This window comes from Ursus americanus, chromosome 9 (genome assembly GCF_024610735.1).
Source record: "Ursus americanus isolate L20-20 chromosome 9, mUrsAme1.1.p, whole genome shotgun sequence".
In the NCBI taxonomy this organism is placed as follows: domain Eukaryota; kingdom Metazoa; phylum Chordata; class Mammalia; order Carnivora; family Ursidae; genus Ursus; species Ursus americanus.
The window spans coordinates 9667571-9685480 of NC_142135.1; the positions used below are offsets into that span (position 1 = coordinate 9667571).

Sequence of the window (17910 nt, forward strand, 5' to 3'; positions counted from 1 at the left end):
TAATAATTTTCAAGATTGATTTTAATGTTGAGATACTGTTTTAGAGATATCGTGTTAACTAAAATACATTCTCAAAATTCATTTCCCCTGATTCATTTTTACTTTTTAAATGTGGCTATTAGAAGATTGTAAATTGCATGTATAGTTTGCATTATGTTTATACCGGACAGAAATAGGGAGGATGGATCAAAAAGGAGAAAGACCGGTAAGGAGGTTTTATCAAAGGTCTAGCTGAATAATAACTGATTTATTCACTCCTTCGACGAATATTTATGTCAAGCATCACACTAGATCCTGGAACACGGTGGTGAATATGACACAGGAGGACCCGGATCCCATGAATCGGACAACTCTGCAGGGAAACAGACCATAATCAAGCTAATAAATACACAGAATAATTAGAATTTATAATGATAAGCAGAGTGATTGCAAGAGCATCCTTTGGTGACAGACACTCCTTGGTAGGCAGTATTCACACTGAAAACTGAAGGCTAGGAAGGGGCCAGACCTTAGAGAAGACCGGGGAAGAGCATTCCAATCAGAGGGAACAGCCAGGGAGAAGTATCGGGGGCTGGCACTCCAACGCTATGAACAAGGGAAAAAATACTGTGACATGTGGCTAAAGACGTAAGAAGAGGGGAGCCTTGTGAGCCTTTGTGGGCCAGGGTAAAGCTGTGGAATTCTAGTCTAGGTACTGGGGACTATGGGAGAATTTTAAGCAAGATCGTGACCTGATCCGATTCATGCTTTAGAAAGACTTCTCTGATCACATATTTGTTTTGTTTTTTTTTTTAAGATTTTATTTATTTATTCGACAGAGATAGAGACAGCCAGTGAGAGAGGGAACACAAGCAGGGGGAGTGGGAGAGGAAGAAGCAGGCTCATAGCAGAGGAGCCTGATGTGGGGCTCGATCCCATAACGCCAGGATCACGCCCTGAGCCGAAGGCAGACGCCTAACCGCTGTGCCACCCAGGCAGCCCTCTGATCACATATTTGTTATTCTATGGAAATGAAATGTCCAGGAAAGGCCAGTCTATAGGAATGAAAAGTAAGCGGTTGCCTGCATCTGGGGAAGGGGTAGGAGGATTAACCATAAATGGGCACAAAGTTCTTACTGGGGTGACAAATATATTCGGGCTGTTATACGCAAGTAATGAATCATGGAAATTTACATCAAAAACTAGGGATGTACTGTATGGTGACTAACATAATATAATAAAAAATATTATTATAAAAAAAATCTAGATTGTGGTCATGTTAGGCAACTTGTTAAACTATCTAGAAGCCATTGACTTGTACACTGAAAACTGGGTGGATTTAATAGTATGCAAATTGTACCTCAGCGAAGTTGTTTAAAACAAGATCTCTCTGGCTGATATAAGGGAAATGCGTTCAGAGAAGCAGGGTGGAACAGCAAGGTGACAACTTAACAGGAAAGCCAGCAGCCTGGAGAAGAAAAATCAACCTTGAACTTGGGTGGTCAGAGTGGGAACCCGACTCTGCAGGTGCTTCCGGGCCTGAGGTCAGCAAACATTTCCTGTAAAGGGCCAGACGGTCAACATTTCAGGCTGGGTGGGCCATACGTCTCTGCCATCACTCCTCAACTCTGTCCCTTTCAGCACAAATGCAGCCTCACACAGCACGTAAATGAATGCACGTCACAATGTGCCAATAAAACTTTATTTGTGGACACCAACATGTGAATTTCCTATCATTGCTACAGGTCACGAAATACACTTCAATTTTTTTTTTAATCATTTAAAACTGTAACAACATTTTAGGCCTTACAAAAACTTGCAGTGGGGCGAGGCTTGCCTGCCCCGCTCCGGGCACCTGCTAAAATTGACCGACAGTACCTAGCCATTTCTTCAGAAGACTTCCGCCAGCCCGCATGCCAGGTGATGCCTGGCTAACAGACCTTTACAACAGGAAGGGAAAATCATCACCTAGTGATCCTGTTCTGCTCCTTCAGTACACGTAATTACTGTCAGAAGAGGCTTCCCATCCCACGCTGAATCGGTGCATTGTGGTTCTGCTCACGGAGTCTATTCAGCCCCTTAGCAAAGGCAATTTTTTTCCGACGGAGTTGATCCTGTTTCACTGCCCTGAGTTCTTGGTAGGATTATTATTTCTTCTTCTTCTTTTTTTTTTTTTTCCGAAGGATTTAAAGCAAAGTTATCAAGCCTTTCCCCACTCCCACCCTCTCTGTCTTTCACTAAGAACTCATATAAACCCCACAGTTCTGACTCAGCTGTTAATCTTTCTGGCTGCTTAAATTCTTTGAAGTCATTTATCCTGCTCAGGAGACAGGTAAGTCATACATTGTAGATGCTTTAAAACCCTTTGGTTTCCTCTCTTCCCCAAAGCACGAAACCAGATAAGGGATGCCTCTGCTCTAATTCCCCAGCTCTGGGCTCCTGGTTGCCGAATGATAGGAGAGAAGTTTCTATCACCCACTATCTACATTGCACTTAAGCGAAGACTTTACCCCTTGATCACAGGTCTCTTTCTGGCTTTTTTCCCTTAAACTGTTGATTAGAATCTTAATGCAGTCATTCGCTGGGGGGACCGCTCGTCCTCACATCTATGATAAAGGAAACATCATCTTTAATCCAAAAAAATTGGAATGGGGATAAAAGAATGCCCTAAAAACTGGCTGATAGCAAAGCAACATCTAAAAATTATCCATTCGTAGTCGGTGGCCAACCAATCACAGACTTGGGTGGCAAAACAGACAGGGGGGTTTTAGTCCTGGCTGTGTTCTGTTGGGCTATTCGCTGGTCTGAGCCTTGGTTTCCTCAAACATATCAGACAGTCAACAAATGCTAGATTCTTCACTTCTCTTTCTGCATTAACTCTTCTTAAAGAGGCAGAAGCTCGCCTTCTGGGCTTGTCTCCCGGGCCTTAGAGCCGACCGCCTGTCCGGGTGTGAAGCCAGGTGCCACTCAGCGATTGAAGGAGTTTGGGCAAGCTGTCCGGCACCCCCCAGCCTCGGGGTCCTGCGCAGGAAGAGGGAGCTGATCCCTGCGTGGAAGGTTGCCGAGGGAACATGTCATAAGGTACTGAGAACCCTGAGGCTCTCGCTGGGGCCGCCCCACACGAGGTGGGGCGTCTGTGTGAGTTTTCGCCTCTCCATGGAGCAGGGCCATTAGTCTGTATCTCATTGGGCATCTTTTGGCTGCAAAGTACGGTGAGGAAGGTAGGTTTACTTGGCCGGCCAAACGAACCTTGGTGGATCTGTAATCTTTGTTAATTGGAAGCAACACAATGTTTAATTAAGGCTCCAGCAGCTTTGCTCCCTCCATTCACGTTTCCAGCTCCAGGGGTGTTGCCATTAAAATGCAGACATATCGTGAGTGCACTTGACAAGACTCTTGGGCAGATTCTTGGCTCATCGGGTGTAACAGCACTTCTCGTCCCTTCTCCCAGGAGCGTGACTGGATTTCTAACCCCTTCTGCCCACCAAAGCACTTTGAAATGATCAGTTCTGTTTGTTTACAATATCAAGCCTTTCGAGGCACTCGTGGCACTCCGGGGTGGTATGTAGAAGGGGAAGAGGGTAGAGGGGAGCATGGTGAAAAAGGAAACAGACTTTCATGTCTGAGAGACTGTGGTTCAAACCCAGTGCTCCCACTTAGTGGCTGGGGGACCACGAGCAGGGGATTCCACCTCTGATCCCTGGGTCCTGCTCTCCTATGATGGAAATATCTGTGTCCTTCCCAAGAGATGCTTATGAAGGTAAAATGCCAGACACAATGCCCCAAAATGCAGGTTCCATAAGTTATACTGTTGGAGAGTGAAAAACACGGTTTCTGTACCATCTCTTAGGTTCAGGGACTGGGGCCGTGCAGACTGAACTGACAAAAGACATATTAACAGGAGAAAAGGTTTATGTCATATGCATATGGCGGGCCTCCCAGAAATGAAATGAAAAGATCTGGTCAGGCCTGAGGCTTACCTATCATTTTAACAGAAGGATGATAAATTTGTGGGAAAGTGACAAGGACAGAAAAAGGGTTTTGAGCTCCCAGGGTGCTAAATTGGGAAAAGATAAAGATATGGAGAAACTAATGGAAGATAGGGATTATTTTGGTGTAAGATAGGGTTTGTGTGTGCAGACCCATTTTGATGTGACTTTCCAGGAAGAGGGGATTTATAACAGTCCTCATTTTCAGAAGTTTCTGGTCTTGGGGCACCTGGGTGGCTCAGTTGGTCTGCCTTCTCTCAGGTCATGATCCCGGGGTCCTGGGATCAAGTCCTGTGCAGGGAGCCTGCTTCTCCCTCTCCGTCTGCTGCTCCCCCTGCTTGTGCTTTCTCATGCTCTCTCTCTCTCAAATAAATAAATAAAATCTTAAAAAAAAAGTTTCTGGTCTTAATCAGGTAAGAGAGGCTCTGGGAAGGTTTGTTTCTGCCTCCGTTCATTCTCACTGGTCTTCGATGGCATATTCAGGGTCAGCATAGTCTGACCCTCGTCAACACATTATTATTATTGTCACATTGTCATACGACTAGCTCTTCTGCCAATGTCACTGAAGAAAACAATGATTCGTGAATAATTATCCAATAAGAGCCACGGGGAATGCACTGAAATGATAACTTAGTTTGAGGATAAATTTTTAGACATCTGATGCAGTCTTTGTAAGATAGAACTTGGAGGACTGTATTTCTGTCGGAATGAGGAATAGGGTCTGTCTTGCTTACTACTGGAGGGCCGATGTCTTCTCAGTACGTTTACTGATTAAACACGTATATGGTACTTGCTCTGTGCCAGCCGTTGTTTACTGTATTTTACAAATAACATGTTTTAGTCCTCAGGAGAGTGTTGGGTGGAAACTGAGGCATGGAGAGGCTCAGTGACTTGTGCTGCAAGCGAGTGGTAGGGTCGGGAAGCAAACCCATGCAGTCGGGCTCCAGGGTCATGCTGGTAATGCCCTGCACCCCTCAACTGTTTTTAACCGAATGAAGGTCAAGTACCTTGATCTAGACAGCAACAGTCAATGGCCAACGCTAGATTAAAATCAAGTGTCTCTGACCTAACCCCAGCCCCTCCTCCTGCCCTAGTGGACTAGGCTCCCCAGGGGTCATCAAGGAACACCTGACCTCCTTAGTTTGGCTGACAGGCAAAATCCAGCCCGTTGTGCTTGTCTAAGCTGCGGGGTGGACAGAGCCTCCCCGGCCCCACGAACCACCGTACACAGCCTACATCTCTCTCCATCTTCTCATTGGTCCTTTCTGGGGTCCGATGGGGCTCAAAGCAAACAGCAGCTTAGATGGGGCACTCACTGATGTGGAAATGCTTGAACAAGGAGAGAGAGCTCTCTGAAGGCTAGAGGGTGGGACGCTTACAGTTCTCAGCTCATGTTCAGTGAAGCAGAGACTTCCCCAAGCAATACTTCTGGGTCGGACCACCTCCAGCCTGCGGTAAAAGGAGTTCTTTTTAATAAAATTCCCTCATTTTCCAAACTAGGGTAGTTCCAAATACCGCTTGAGATATATTAAGGAAATTATTCATGATTTATCTCAAATTCAAATGTAACTGGGTGTCCTGTCTTTTCATTTGCTCAATTTGGCAACCCCACTCCAGACACACAGTTGATTGAGTCAATGGCCAAAACTGAAAAACTAGACAGAAGGAAAAATGCATTTTTCTCCAAGAAAAAAAAAATCAATGAAAAATGCATTCTTAAGGTAATAAATGTTAGCGTGTTTCCTCTTTGTAAATGGAAGACTGGTTCACACGGTGAAGCAGGAGCCAAAAAAGGGAAACGCATCCATTCTATCGATGTGGATAATTATTTTTCAACTATGTATTTGTACCAGTTCATGCCTCTGCTATGATGTGGGGGCCCCGGGATGGAGATGGAGGGGGGGAGGGGGAGGAAGAGAAAAAGAGAACAAGAAAGGAATTAAGATTCGTAAGTACCTACCCTAGTCCAGAGATTGTGCGAGGTGCTGTATTTCTGGATCTCATTTAATCTTCACGAAATACCTTCAAGGTCGCCAAGACTCTGTCCATTTTACACACGAGGCTCAGAAAGGTGAGGTGATGTTTCCATAGCAGCCGAGGTGCCAGAGGAAAGAATCCTCATGCAGTTTGCCTTGTCGCCTGCCCACCTCACCCCGTATCCCTTTGCTGGAGAGTGTGCTAAGTCCTGGACTCACCAGCCTGTCTGTCTGTTCCTCTCTCTCCTCCCCACTGTAAATCTCTCTATGGAGAATGCAGCTCAGTTGGCCTTGAGTGTGAATTAATGGCTCGTGTGTCCGTCTCCTCTAAGTTATAGACCAGCTTGAAGAAAGGGCACGTCCGATCTGTCCCTGTGTTACCAGCCAACACACAATGACTGGTGTATGTTTTGAGCACCTACTGTGTGACAGACCCTGGGTAAATGCTTTGGACTCATTAGCTTAAATCCTCACAAAGACCCAATGAGCTAAGTTTCTTATCCCCATTTTGCAGATGAGGAAAGCAGATTCAGAGAGTAAACAGATTTATGAGAATAAGAGAACTCCAAGAAAGCCCTAGCCTCTTGCCCCCCGGTAAGGCCCGTCTCAGTCCAGGGTGGCATTTAGAAGAAACCCCATTCCAGTATCTACCCATAATTCAAAAGCAATTTAAATGTTTACCACGACATTTCAAGAAAATTCCAAAGGCAGTTCCATTGCGAATGGACAGCAGAACTTCTTAAAATACGTTTTGCCACAAAGACGCTCAGCTCCTGAGACATTTTCCCAACCCCAGGGCACTTTCTCTTAACTTTTCTCCTCCTCTCCAAGGTCTATTACATTCTCTACCAATCGCAACTTTCTGTTCTTTTCTTTTAAAAAGAAAAAAAAGATTTACTTATTTGAGAGAGAGTGAGTGAGTGAGTGAGACAGAGAGAGAGGAAGGGAGAGGCAGAGAGAGAGAGAGAGAGGTAGAATCTCAAACAGACTCTTGGGGCTTGATCTCACAACCCTGAGATCATGACCTGAGCTGAAATCAAGAGTCAGACGCTTAATCAATGGAACCACCCAGGTGCCCAAAATTTCTGCTCTCTTCAAAGCAAGCCTGTGCAGTCCGTATGTGACATGGGCATTACATGATTATTACCCATGCAGATATGGCAATGACTAAGTGATAACCTCACCTGCATCGGGCAGTATTCTGTGCCTGGCATGTAGAAAGCACTCAATAACTTTTCACCATTATTCTTACTAGTCTCAGCTTTGCAGCTTGAACTGTCATGCTGGTTCTGCAGAGCCAGTGACTGGCACACCATGCTGCAGACGAGGAAGGAATGTGAACGCTCCCATACACTCGGATATTATCTCCCTATTTATAAGCAGCAGTGATGCTGTATTTGGAGGGTATTTCCCAGCTAAACAGCCACAAAACCCATGGAAGAGACACTGATGGTGTGTGACTATGCATGCGTCCCCCTCCCAGACTCTCAGATTTCTGCAGTGATGCCAGGGCCACGGGAGGAATTCTGGCATGGGCTATAAACAAAAGTGAGCAGGGCACTTCCTGCCAGAGTGTATAAGAGGGATGCATAATCCTCCAGTTCTGTCCCTTCCACAGCCACAGTGAACCAATGACGAAGGAGCCCACAGGGACCAGATGGAGAACTACAAGGCAGTGACGCTCCGTTAATCTGGTCGCTGAGTGACTGTGGGGAGCAGGTTCCCCACCAATTTGCAGCAAGTATTGATATAAACAAGGAATCAACTTCTGCTGTTGAATTAAGCCAATGAGATGGTGGAGTTAATTTGTTACTTCAGCATAACCTAACCTATCCTAGCTATTGAAAGCCTTCTACAGGTTGTATTTCCAATGACTCAAGGATTGTCTGCATCAATGCCCCTAGTAATCCAACCTCTTTCTTCCAAGGGCTTGCTTGCTTGCTTCCAGGTGGGCCAGAGTATCATAGACATGCCGGGCTTCCTGGTACCTGGTCCTCCGGTGAGGCTATGCGTGGGTCTTACGTGTGTCCTGTCCCTTTGGAACACAGGTGGGTCCACTCGGAGTTCAAGAAGTGTCTGTTGTATACGCAGAGTTTGGGTTTTCATTGGGCTTCAGAGAATGGCAGCAGCCAGTGTCTCAGGGACCACGAAGGAGCCCACAGGGACCAGACGGAGAACTACAAGGCAGTGACGCTCCGTTAATCTGGTCACTGAGTGACTGTGGGGAGCAGGTTCCCCACCAATTTGCAGCAAGTATTGATATAAACAAGGAATCAACTTCTGCTGTTGAATTAAGCCAATGAGTTTGATCAAATGAGTTTGATCAAATGGCAATACGAATTCCCCATTTCTGGTTTTGTCCTCTGACTTTTTGAACTGAGTCCCATTTCTGCAACAGAATTATCTTCACCTCCACTGTTACAACTCTTGCTCAAATCTGTATCTTCTCTTTTCTGGACCACTAAGAGAGCTTTCTAAATCAGCCCCTGTGTCTCCTCTTCCCTCTCCATGGTCTATTGTCCCCTCACCAGCCTGGGTGATCTTTTCATACATCTCAGTAGGTAACCTCCCAGGCTTCTCTCTCATTCCACCCACCCCAAATTATGCAGTGACTTCCTACTTCTCTTTGGATGGCATCCCAAGTCATTCACATGCTGTACACAACCCTGCCCGCCTCGCCATCACCAGTTCCTACAATACCCTGTCTCCTCCATTCTTTGTGCTCTATGACTGTTGGCCTTTGCTCACAGTAGTAACTGTGCCCACCTGAGTCCCTGGGCGCACACTGTCATCCACACTCTGAATACCCCCAGCCAGTTATATCCTACTCAGGTGTTATTCGTTCTCCAGATCTCGACAGCACATCACCCCCCAGGGAAAGCTTTCAGACCACTGAAATGAGTCAGGCCCCCTGTTACACACCTTCCAAGTGCCCTTTAAAATATTCAACATATTTTGTAATAATATTCTTGGGTCTTCTTTTCTTCCACATCTGCCTTCCTGACTAGACTTACGCTCCGTAAGGATGGGATCTGTACCCGCTTGCTCAACATGGTATCCCCAGCACCTAACACGCACGATGCTTATTAAACTCCAGCTGCTGAACAACACTGTCACTCATTAGTGTTGTTATCGTTGATCAATAAATATTCGATGACTGAATTGAATGAACAAACTACATGTGGGATTTTAAACAAGACACGTCACTGTTTCAGATCATAACTTTCTCATCATTAAAATGAGTATTTTGAATTAAATACCTTCTGCTGTCAAATCTGGGTTATAATTCTCTGATGAACGCTTTCTTATTTCAGTGTCTGCTGTTAAAGGAGAAGCCAAGAAGGAAAAGGTCATGACCTTCCTTCCTACCACAGGTAAAGGTGCAGGTGCTCCTGCCCAGCTCATTCTGTCTTGGACAAACTCTTTGGCTGCTCCCAGTCTCACTTTTTCTATCTGTAAGCAGGAGATTGCATGCTCAAGCTCTGTCATAGGAATAGTTCCTGGGAGTTGCTCTTGCACTTTTTTTTTTTTTTATGATGTTAGTCACCATACAGTACTTCATTAGTTTTTGATGTAGTGCTCCATGGTTCGCTGTTCGCTTTACGGTTCATGACACACCTGGATTCTCATGATCTTATTAAATCCGCAAAGATCATGACATTCTATGAGCCATGGAAGATTTCATAATGGGAGGCATTGTCATGTGCCATCATCACCTTTGCAATAATTTCATCTTTCTTTGTCTTTTCTTTTTTCTTTTTGATGGTATGAAATTGGCTATACAGCAAGACTGAATGCATTGCACCAAAAGGAACACATCCAGGGGTCTAATTGCTTTTCCTAACTTGTTAGTAAACAAGCAGGATAATGAGGGGTGGGGTTGGGGGGATTACTCTTCAGTTTTAAATATTTTTTTTAATAGAGAGAGCACTTGAGAGAGAGCATGAGTGGTGGGGAGAGGCAAAGGGAGAGAGAGAGAGACTCTTTAACAGGCTCCATGACCAGGGCAGAGCCCGACTTGGGGCCCAACAGGGGGCTCAATCTCACGACCCCAAGATCATAACCTGAGCTGAAATCAAGAGCCAGATGCTCAATCGCCTGAGCCATCCAGGCACCCCTCATTTTTATTTATTTTTAACTAGTATATTCATGCAGTTCAAAATGCAAAAGGTATGCAAGTGTATAAAGTTAAAATAGTCCCCAGCCAACCACTTCCCTTCCCCAGCAGACACCAGTTGTACCAATTTCTTATGTATGAGCAGCTTAATTTTAAATAAATATTTCCCCTATTTGAGTCTTCAACTTCCTCCTCTTTAAATGGGAACAATTTCCGCTCCACAGGTAATCATAAAGGATGAAAGGTAATTAAAATAGGAAGTACAAAAAAGTATGAAAAGTGGCAACACCTTCTATCTTTAAGATGCTACTACGGTGGTCTTTTTATCCAAAAAGAGAACAATAGTTTTATATTATCCGTCTGGTAATTTATTTGAAAACTGCTTCTGTGTGGCATCCCGTTCTGAAATTTTTGCTTCAGGGCTGTTCAGTTCACACTTTAAATATCATTAGCAAAACCCACCCACAGGTTTGCAATTATAAAAAGGCCTGGTGGAAATATGTTTCCCTGGTGGAGGGAGCCATGCTCAAGAACAGTTCTTGGTTAGGAAGATTGCACAGGGCCCACCAACCTGGCTTTGCAGATGCAGGAGTCCTGCAGATCTCATAGCCTAGGACACCCCTGTAGCCTGGAGCTCCTGAGCCCCCATGACCCCGATTCCCGATCACGTGACCGCTCAGGTGGAGGGCCACTCAGAGCACCAGACGGCTGGGTGCCGCCTTTGCACCTGTTTGATCACAAACACCTGTCTCAGAGTTCCTGCTGCTGTCACGTAACCCACCTCCTCCAGCAACCATGTGTCGGGAAGCAGAACCACAGACCCCACCTACCTCTGACCCCAAAGCTTCAGCGTTTAACCAGGAAGCTTGATATCCGCTGAAAGGGTACACTGGCTTAAGCAGGCAGAGGTTAGCTGGATGGAAGTTCCCACAAGCTGCTGGAAAAGCCGGGAACACCCTAAACCTCCGTCCCCAGATGAATGGATAAAGAAAACGTGGTATGTACAGACAGTGAGATAACATTCGGCCTTAAAAAGGAAGACAATCGGGACACCTGGGTGGCTCAGGTTATGATCCCAGGGCCCTGGGATCGAGTCCCGCATCAGGCTCCTTGCTCAGCGGGGAGCCTGCTTCTCCCTCTGCCTGCTGCTCCCCCTGCCCGTTCTCTCTCTCTGACAAATAAATAAGTAAAAATCTTTAAAAAAGAAAGAAGAAAGAAAGAGGAAAGAAAGAAAGAAAGAAAGAAAGAAAGAAAGAAAGAAAGAAAGAAAGAAAGAAAAGAAAAAGAAAGAAAGAAAGAAAGAAAGAAAGAAAGAAAGAAAGAAAGAAAGAAAGAAAGAAAGAAAGAAAATCTTGCCATACAGAACAGATGGATGGAGCTGGAGGACATTAAGCAAAGTGCAACAAGCCAGTCACAGAAGAATGAATAGGATACGACACCACTTCTAGGAAGTATCCAAAATGATCAAACTCTTAGGAGCAGAAAGTAGAAAGGTGATTACCAGGGACTCCAGGGAGGGAAACAGGGCCACCACCTGGATACGGGACGTATGTACATCACTTCGCTTTCCTGGGCCTCAATGTCCTCATCCTTCAAAGGGAATGCTGGACAAGGTGACTTGTAAGGATGTTATACTATTTCATTCATGAGAACTTTTATTTCAGTGTCTGGAAACAGAGACGTTAAAAAGGAAAAAGAGGCTGCTGTCTTCGGTGTGACAGGTAACTAGGCCAGCCTTGACTCCCGACTTGCCTCTGGAACACATTTTTCAGCCTGTCTCTGCCTTGGTTTTTCCATCTGTAGAGTGGGCATAGAGCACCTGCTCCCCTGGAATGGAACAGGGAACAGAATCGTGGCAACAAGAATAGCAACAATGGCCGAATGCTCATAATGGCCCCTAGTCCAAAACAGCTGAGTTTTCAGGTCACAACTTTCCATCACCTCCGCGGGGAGGCCCTCCCCTTCCCCCAGACCAGGCCGGGCACCCTGATAGAGGAGCTCACGGCCTCCCGCCGTGCCCTGTCTGCCACTCCTCACGTGCAATTACACGTGCGTGTTTGTCCTCCCGCCCGAGGCACAGACCGTAAGCCCCACAGGGGTGGAGACGTGCCCCTTTCCCTCGACCTCTTTAGACCCAACACTCAGCATGATTGCTTGGCCTTCAGTGAGTCTTTGTTGAAGGAATAAAGAGTGAATTATGCTTTAGGCATTTCAAGATTTCCTATGATGTTTTCTTTGATAGCACGAACCCCACTGAGTGGGCAGGTGGCCCGATGTTCAGGAAAGGCCGCTGCTCTGCAGCTCTTAGGAAGAGGGTTCTGGGCTCTCTTGTTTCGGCAACTTTCTTGTCCACTCTGAGTTTTGGTTTCCTGATCCGGGAGAGGGGGGGTAGATTAGACACCCTGCCTGGGGATCTGAACTTGCCTGTTTATTAAAATGTGGATTTCGAGGCCAAGGTCAGCCCAAGGAGACTTGTCAGGAGAGGAGCCTGCCTTTTCATAGGGCCATTGATTCTGACCTTCCCCGAGCCCAAGGCCGCTGCGTAGAGACCCCCAAGGCTTCTCCAACTACTTCAGGCTGGGGTTGCAGGCTCCCCTGTCTCCCATAAAGCCTTTTCTCTCCCCAGTGTCTGGCCTTGGAGACGAGAGGAAGGAAAAAGGGGTGGCTTTTCTCGACACCACAGGTGAGTCCCCTCCTCCCCCAGGGCTCTGCGGGTGGCCCCAGCTGCCAAGGGAGCTCCCCCACTTCCCCGGACCCCCACTCGCAGTCCCCACAGCCTGGGGCAGCACTTCCCCAGTCTTCAGATCCTATGAGCCACTCAAGTCTCTGAGCACTAAGTAAGCATTGCAAAAGACCGCTTTAGTAAAAATACGAAGAGGAGCATTTACCACTACTTCTACCTTGCCAGCTGTTGTTCCAGATGTTCAGGGAATAGCCAGGAGATGGGCAGATTTTAACCTAGCAGTGTCTCTCCGCTTGACTGCCCGATATCAATGTCTGGGGGAGTGACCGATTGGTGGAACGATTTTGGTGGGGATGTCTGGGCCACATCCCAGTCCTGTTCAACCTGAATCTCTGAGGATAGAGCCCAACCATCAGAATTGCAGAATTTAAAAAAAAAAAAAACCTTTCTCCCAGGGATGCCAGCACCCAGTCAGGGCATTTTCTGTTAGATATGTAGTCATTTCCAAACGCTGAGCCGTTGAGAACTCAGGCGATTTCCTTGGGCTTCCCATTGTACCCGAGCATTTCCCACCCATCCTTACTGCCTCCAAATGCAGAGATAAATTACTCACAAAGTGTTCCTGTCCTTCCCGTGGACTTCTCTTATCTAACTTGTCATGACGTATGCCACCGGCTGTCACCTGCTGAGCGCGGACACTGCCTTTTATCTGTGAACTCCTTGTGCCCAGCTGCGGGTATGAGTTCGGTAAATGTCCAAAGACGAGGCACGTCTGCCTGAATGTCAGAAATGGGGAACTTCCATTGCGAGAAAAGCCTGCCAGTGACATGATCTGCGAATCTATTCCAGAGCTGCCTGCAAGGTCGGTCGATCTGTCCGCCCTGAACCTGACAGAGCTGGTGAACGGAATGCTGAATAGAGCTTTAAGAGGTACCTTTTTTATATATATATATAATTTAAATACAATGAGCCAACTTGCAGTACATCATTAATTTCAGGTGTAGTGTTCAAGAAGTTAGCAGGTGCGTATAACACCCAGTGCTCATCACATCACGTGCCCTCCTTCAGGCCCATCCCCTAGTCACCCCATCCCCCACCCCTCTCCCCTCCAGCAGCCCTCAGTTTGTAAAAGCACAATCCAGGCCCCCTCCTGCCTTGTACCCGCTTTACTTCTGCAACATGGGCAAGACAGGTCACGTCTCTGCGCCCCAGCTTCTCCGTGTTCAGACGGAGAACGCAGTGTCCTACCTGACCCCTGATGAGGTCGAAAACATCCACGTGACGTTGGAGTCTCACCAGCATCTGAGAGCAAACTGCATTCCAGACGTGGCCTATGTGCAGGCGTTTCTGGTCACAAGTACACTGTGAGAGAATTGCCAGGGCTTAGGGACAGATCAGGAAGTAGAGTCAAGTGACACATACTTTTGCCATTTTTGGTTTGCTTTTATGTGATTTTGTGCATTATTTTCCATGTTTGGTATTTTATTGTTTATTTTTGTTTTTTTTTACTTTTATTATTTGTTCATTGTATTTTTAATTTCTAGTATCTGTTCACTAATCGATAGTATTATGATTGTCAGGAGGCATTTGTCTGACGGCTTCTTTTACCTCCGTCTCCCTGGCAGATACCAAGAAGTTCTTCTCCTTGCTAAGCATCACTTCCTACAGCTCCTTTGCCTTCCACAAGTTTTCTGTGGCCATTTACAACAGTAAGTGTGGCTGGGCTCTTCTTGGGGGCGATGATGGTGAGCAATGAGCCCATAAGGCCAGGCTCCGTATCAGGACCACCCTGTGGATCTCATCTCTTCACAGTTTCCAACCTGAAGACTGTGGACCCCGACAAGTTCCCCACCCGGTACTGCTACTGTCTGAACAACCGGACCAATGACTTATCAGGTGGGTGGAGCTACCCGCCAGGCTCGTGGCTTTCCTGATTTTGCTTGTCCCCTTCGGATATGTTTGACTCGATTTTTTCCTCCTTAGCGTGAAATAGAAAAGACGGTGGGATCTAATATGCTCAGCTATGTGCACATCCACTCTCACAGCAAATTCTTCTCTTGGTTTTTATCCTAGAGGAATAGTTATGTCCGAACAAAGGGGCAAGAACAAAATGTCTGTGCAGCATTGTTTTTTTTTTTTTAAGATTTTATTTATTTATTTGACAGAGATAGAGACAGCCAGCGAGAGAGGGAACACAAGCAGGGGGAGTGGGAGAGGAAGAAGCAGGCTCATAGCGGAGGAGCCCGATGTGGGACTCGATCCCAGAACACTGGGGTCACGCCCTGAGCCGAAGGCAGATGCTTAACCGCTGTGCCACCCAGGCGCCCCTGTGCAGCATTGTTTTAACAGAAAACTCTGAAAACAACACAAATAGACATCATTAGGAAAATGGTTAAATAGTCTATACTTTGGTAAACAGCCGTAGGCCGTGCATAAATGAATGGGTGTGGCCAGATTTGGCCCACGTCTGGAAACCTTTCCATGCCATTTTTAATTAGAAAAACAGAGTTACAAAATAAGGTGTAGATGGCACTGTCACGGGTGAAGAGATACCTATCTGGACCACGGATAGGTGTTTATCTCTGAAAGAAGATAAGGTAGCATGTTTTGCAGTGGACGAGAGTATCCCTGGATCTTTCTTTCAATGCTAGGATATTCCTGTATTACTTTTATAGTTGAAAATTAAAATTCTTTGATGTTCCTTCTATTTAGAGAATCCTGGAAAGTAAAGCTGAAAATTACTCTCTCACCACTAATCCACACATTCGGTGGTTCTTTACTGAGCACGTTCTATGAGCCAGACTCTCTTCCAGGTGTGGGGGTACCACAGTGGGCAACGTGGACATACTCACCCTGCTCTCATGGACTAGATTCTATAGGAAGGGACAGAGAGTCAAAAATACATGGTATGTTGGCTACTAACATGACCATGAGCACAGTAAAGCAGGGGAAAGGGGGAGGAGGGAGGTGGTGGGCATGACTGCTGTGTATACGGTGGTCAGGGAAGTCTTTGCTAATGAGGCAAGAAGTGGAGAGACAGCCCTGTGGTACCTGGGGACAGAGTGTTCCAGGCAAAAGCCCAGGCAGCAGGGTAAGGATGAGAGAGGCCAGCATGGCTAGAGCAGGTGAGCCAGGGCAGACAGTCATGGGAAATGAGCTCAGAGTTGTGGGGGCAAAGTAGGGAGGGTGTTGAGGATCAAGTAGAAGTTTGTAGTCCACTGCAAGGATTTTGATTTTCACTCTGAATAAGAAGGAAGCCAAGGTGATTGTCCACACAGAGGAGTGATATGATTTAACTTATATTTTAAAAGGCTCTCTTTGGCTTTTCCTTTAAAAAAAATAGATAGTGAGAGAAGTGAGGAGTGAAGGTGGAAGGTCTAACCCTTGACCCAACCTTAAAAATATTTTCCAGGATATTACAAAGTCTGCAAACATTTGTAATGATGACATAACCTGTAAACATCAGCATTTTCTTAGCCATATGCTGTTGACTTTTGGATGGATTCTAGGTTTTTCTTAACATTAAAAATCCCGTATTGGACATCTTGGTGCATAAAATGTTTCCCTTTTTTAGATTACTTTCAAAGGACAGATTCCTTGTAGTGAAATTTCTGGAACAAATATTGTGAACATTTTAAAGAGAGTAATTAGTAATGTTTAATGAGTACTGTTTGCCAGACCCAGCAGCAAGTACCTCACAGCCATTATCTTGTTTAACTGGCCCTTCAAGTCTTATCAACCAATTATATGTGGGCGGATACATGTTGTCCATACCCACAGCTTCCTCAGCCTCTCATCAGCCCCTGCTGGGGGCCAGTTTAATGCGGGCACTGAGCCCCTGCCCTGACTCTATAAAAGATAAAAATAAAATGTAAAAAATGAAGTCACATCTGCAGGAAAAGAGTTCCTAATTTCACTCGGTGAGCCCAAGCATATTTCTGCACCTTTGAAACGATTATTTGAAAAGAATTGATCCATGGATCGTTACCGCCAATAAAATAGTGTGCTGCTCCCCAGTTAAGCCACAACAATTTTTTAATGAGGTTGACAATGGACACATCACAAAGTGCTGGTGTCCATTCCCCTCAGATCACTGCCGAGAAAGGCAGTACGCAGGCGAACACCTTGCCATTGCGCAGGTCGTGGGGGAAGATGTGGATACTCTTCTGACCTGGATCATTTTCACTTGAATATTCTCAACTCTGACTTAAACCCCCCCCCCTGTGGGGTGTCTTTGCATCTTTTTAATTTTTCTAGATGAAAGTAGCTTAAATTTTCTTGATTTTAAAAAATAATGTACTATGATGTCAACACGTCATATGACGGGGACAGTGTAATCAAAAAAAAATCAGAAATACCTGAAATCCCAACATCCATAGGTCATCACATCACCCAAGGTGGTCTAAGCCACCTCTCTAATCTACCTACCTAAGCCATCTGTCAACTAGTTTTCTAACCTACCTATCTACCTTCCCACCTACCCCTTCCATCTGCCCATCTATCTACCCATCCCACTCTGTATTCTCTATATTTTTTAGAATACAAACCAGGTTAATATGACAAAAGACCCCAAAATAAGGCACCTGGCAGAGGGTAGAAGGTAAGAGCTTTCATGCATGACCATCTGGGTAAACATAGCAGGGCTGCTCTGTGTGATGGTTTAGGGGGCCCAGGATCCTTCTAGCTTGTTGCTCTGCCTCCCATGATGCATTGCCCTTGTTCCTATAGTCCAGGATGATTTCCCACCACATCCACGTTCCAGCCACATGGAAGAGGAGAAAGGAGCTGAGGACATTCCCATTCACTATATAAACACAGTCTGGAAAACTTCCACAGGGCTTCTTCTCACACTCTATCACCCAGAATTTAGTCCTAGGGCCGCACCCACCTGCAAACAGGCTCAAAAATGTAGTTTTATGTTCAATCACCATATGCCCAACTGAAATTTCATGTTCTCTTACTAAAGGAAGGTGGGAGAATGGAGAGTGAGAGACAACCATCCTTATCTACCAAGTTGTCCATGCAGCTTTGTAATCCACCTTTAAACTAATCAGTACATCTTAAAACCATTCTAGTCCAATGAATATAAATATGTCTCATCCTTCATATGAGTTCATAGTATTCGTGGAAAGAATGTACCATAATGTATTTAATTTGTCTCTTCTT

The 17910-nt window shown here is 45.7% G+C and overlaps 1 protein-coding gene across 1 annotated transcript in view; it reads left to right on the forward strand.

Moving 5' to 3' along the window:
• The first annotated feature begins 7913 nt into the window (after positions 1-7913).
• Positions 7914-17910, forward strand: part of HHLA1 (HHLA1 neighbor of OC90) — a 31855-nt gene continuing 21858 nt past the window's right edge. Inside the window, exons 1-6 of the mRNA XM_087864891.1 lie at positions 7914-7992; positions 9259-9318; positions 12688-12744; positions 13594-13674; positions 14370-14453; positions 14557-14640. Coding sequence (XP_087721017.1) covers positions 7914-7992; positions 9259-9318; positions 12688-12744; positions 13594-13674; positions 14370-14453; positions 14557-14640 — 445 coding nt within the window. The remainder of the gene's footprint in view (positions 7993-9258; positions 9319-12687; positions 12745-13593; positions 13675-14369; positions 14454-14556; positions 14641-17910) is intronic.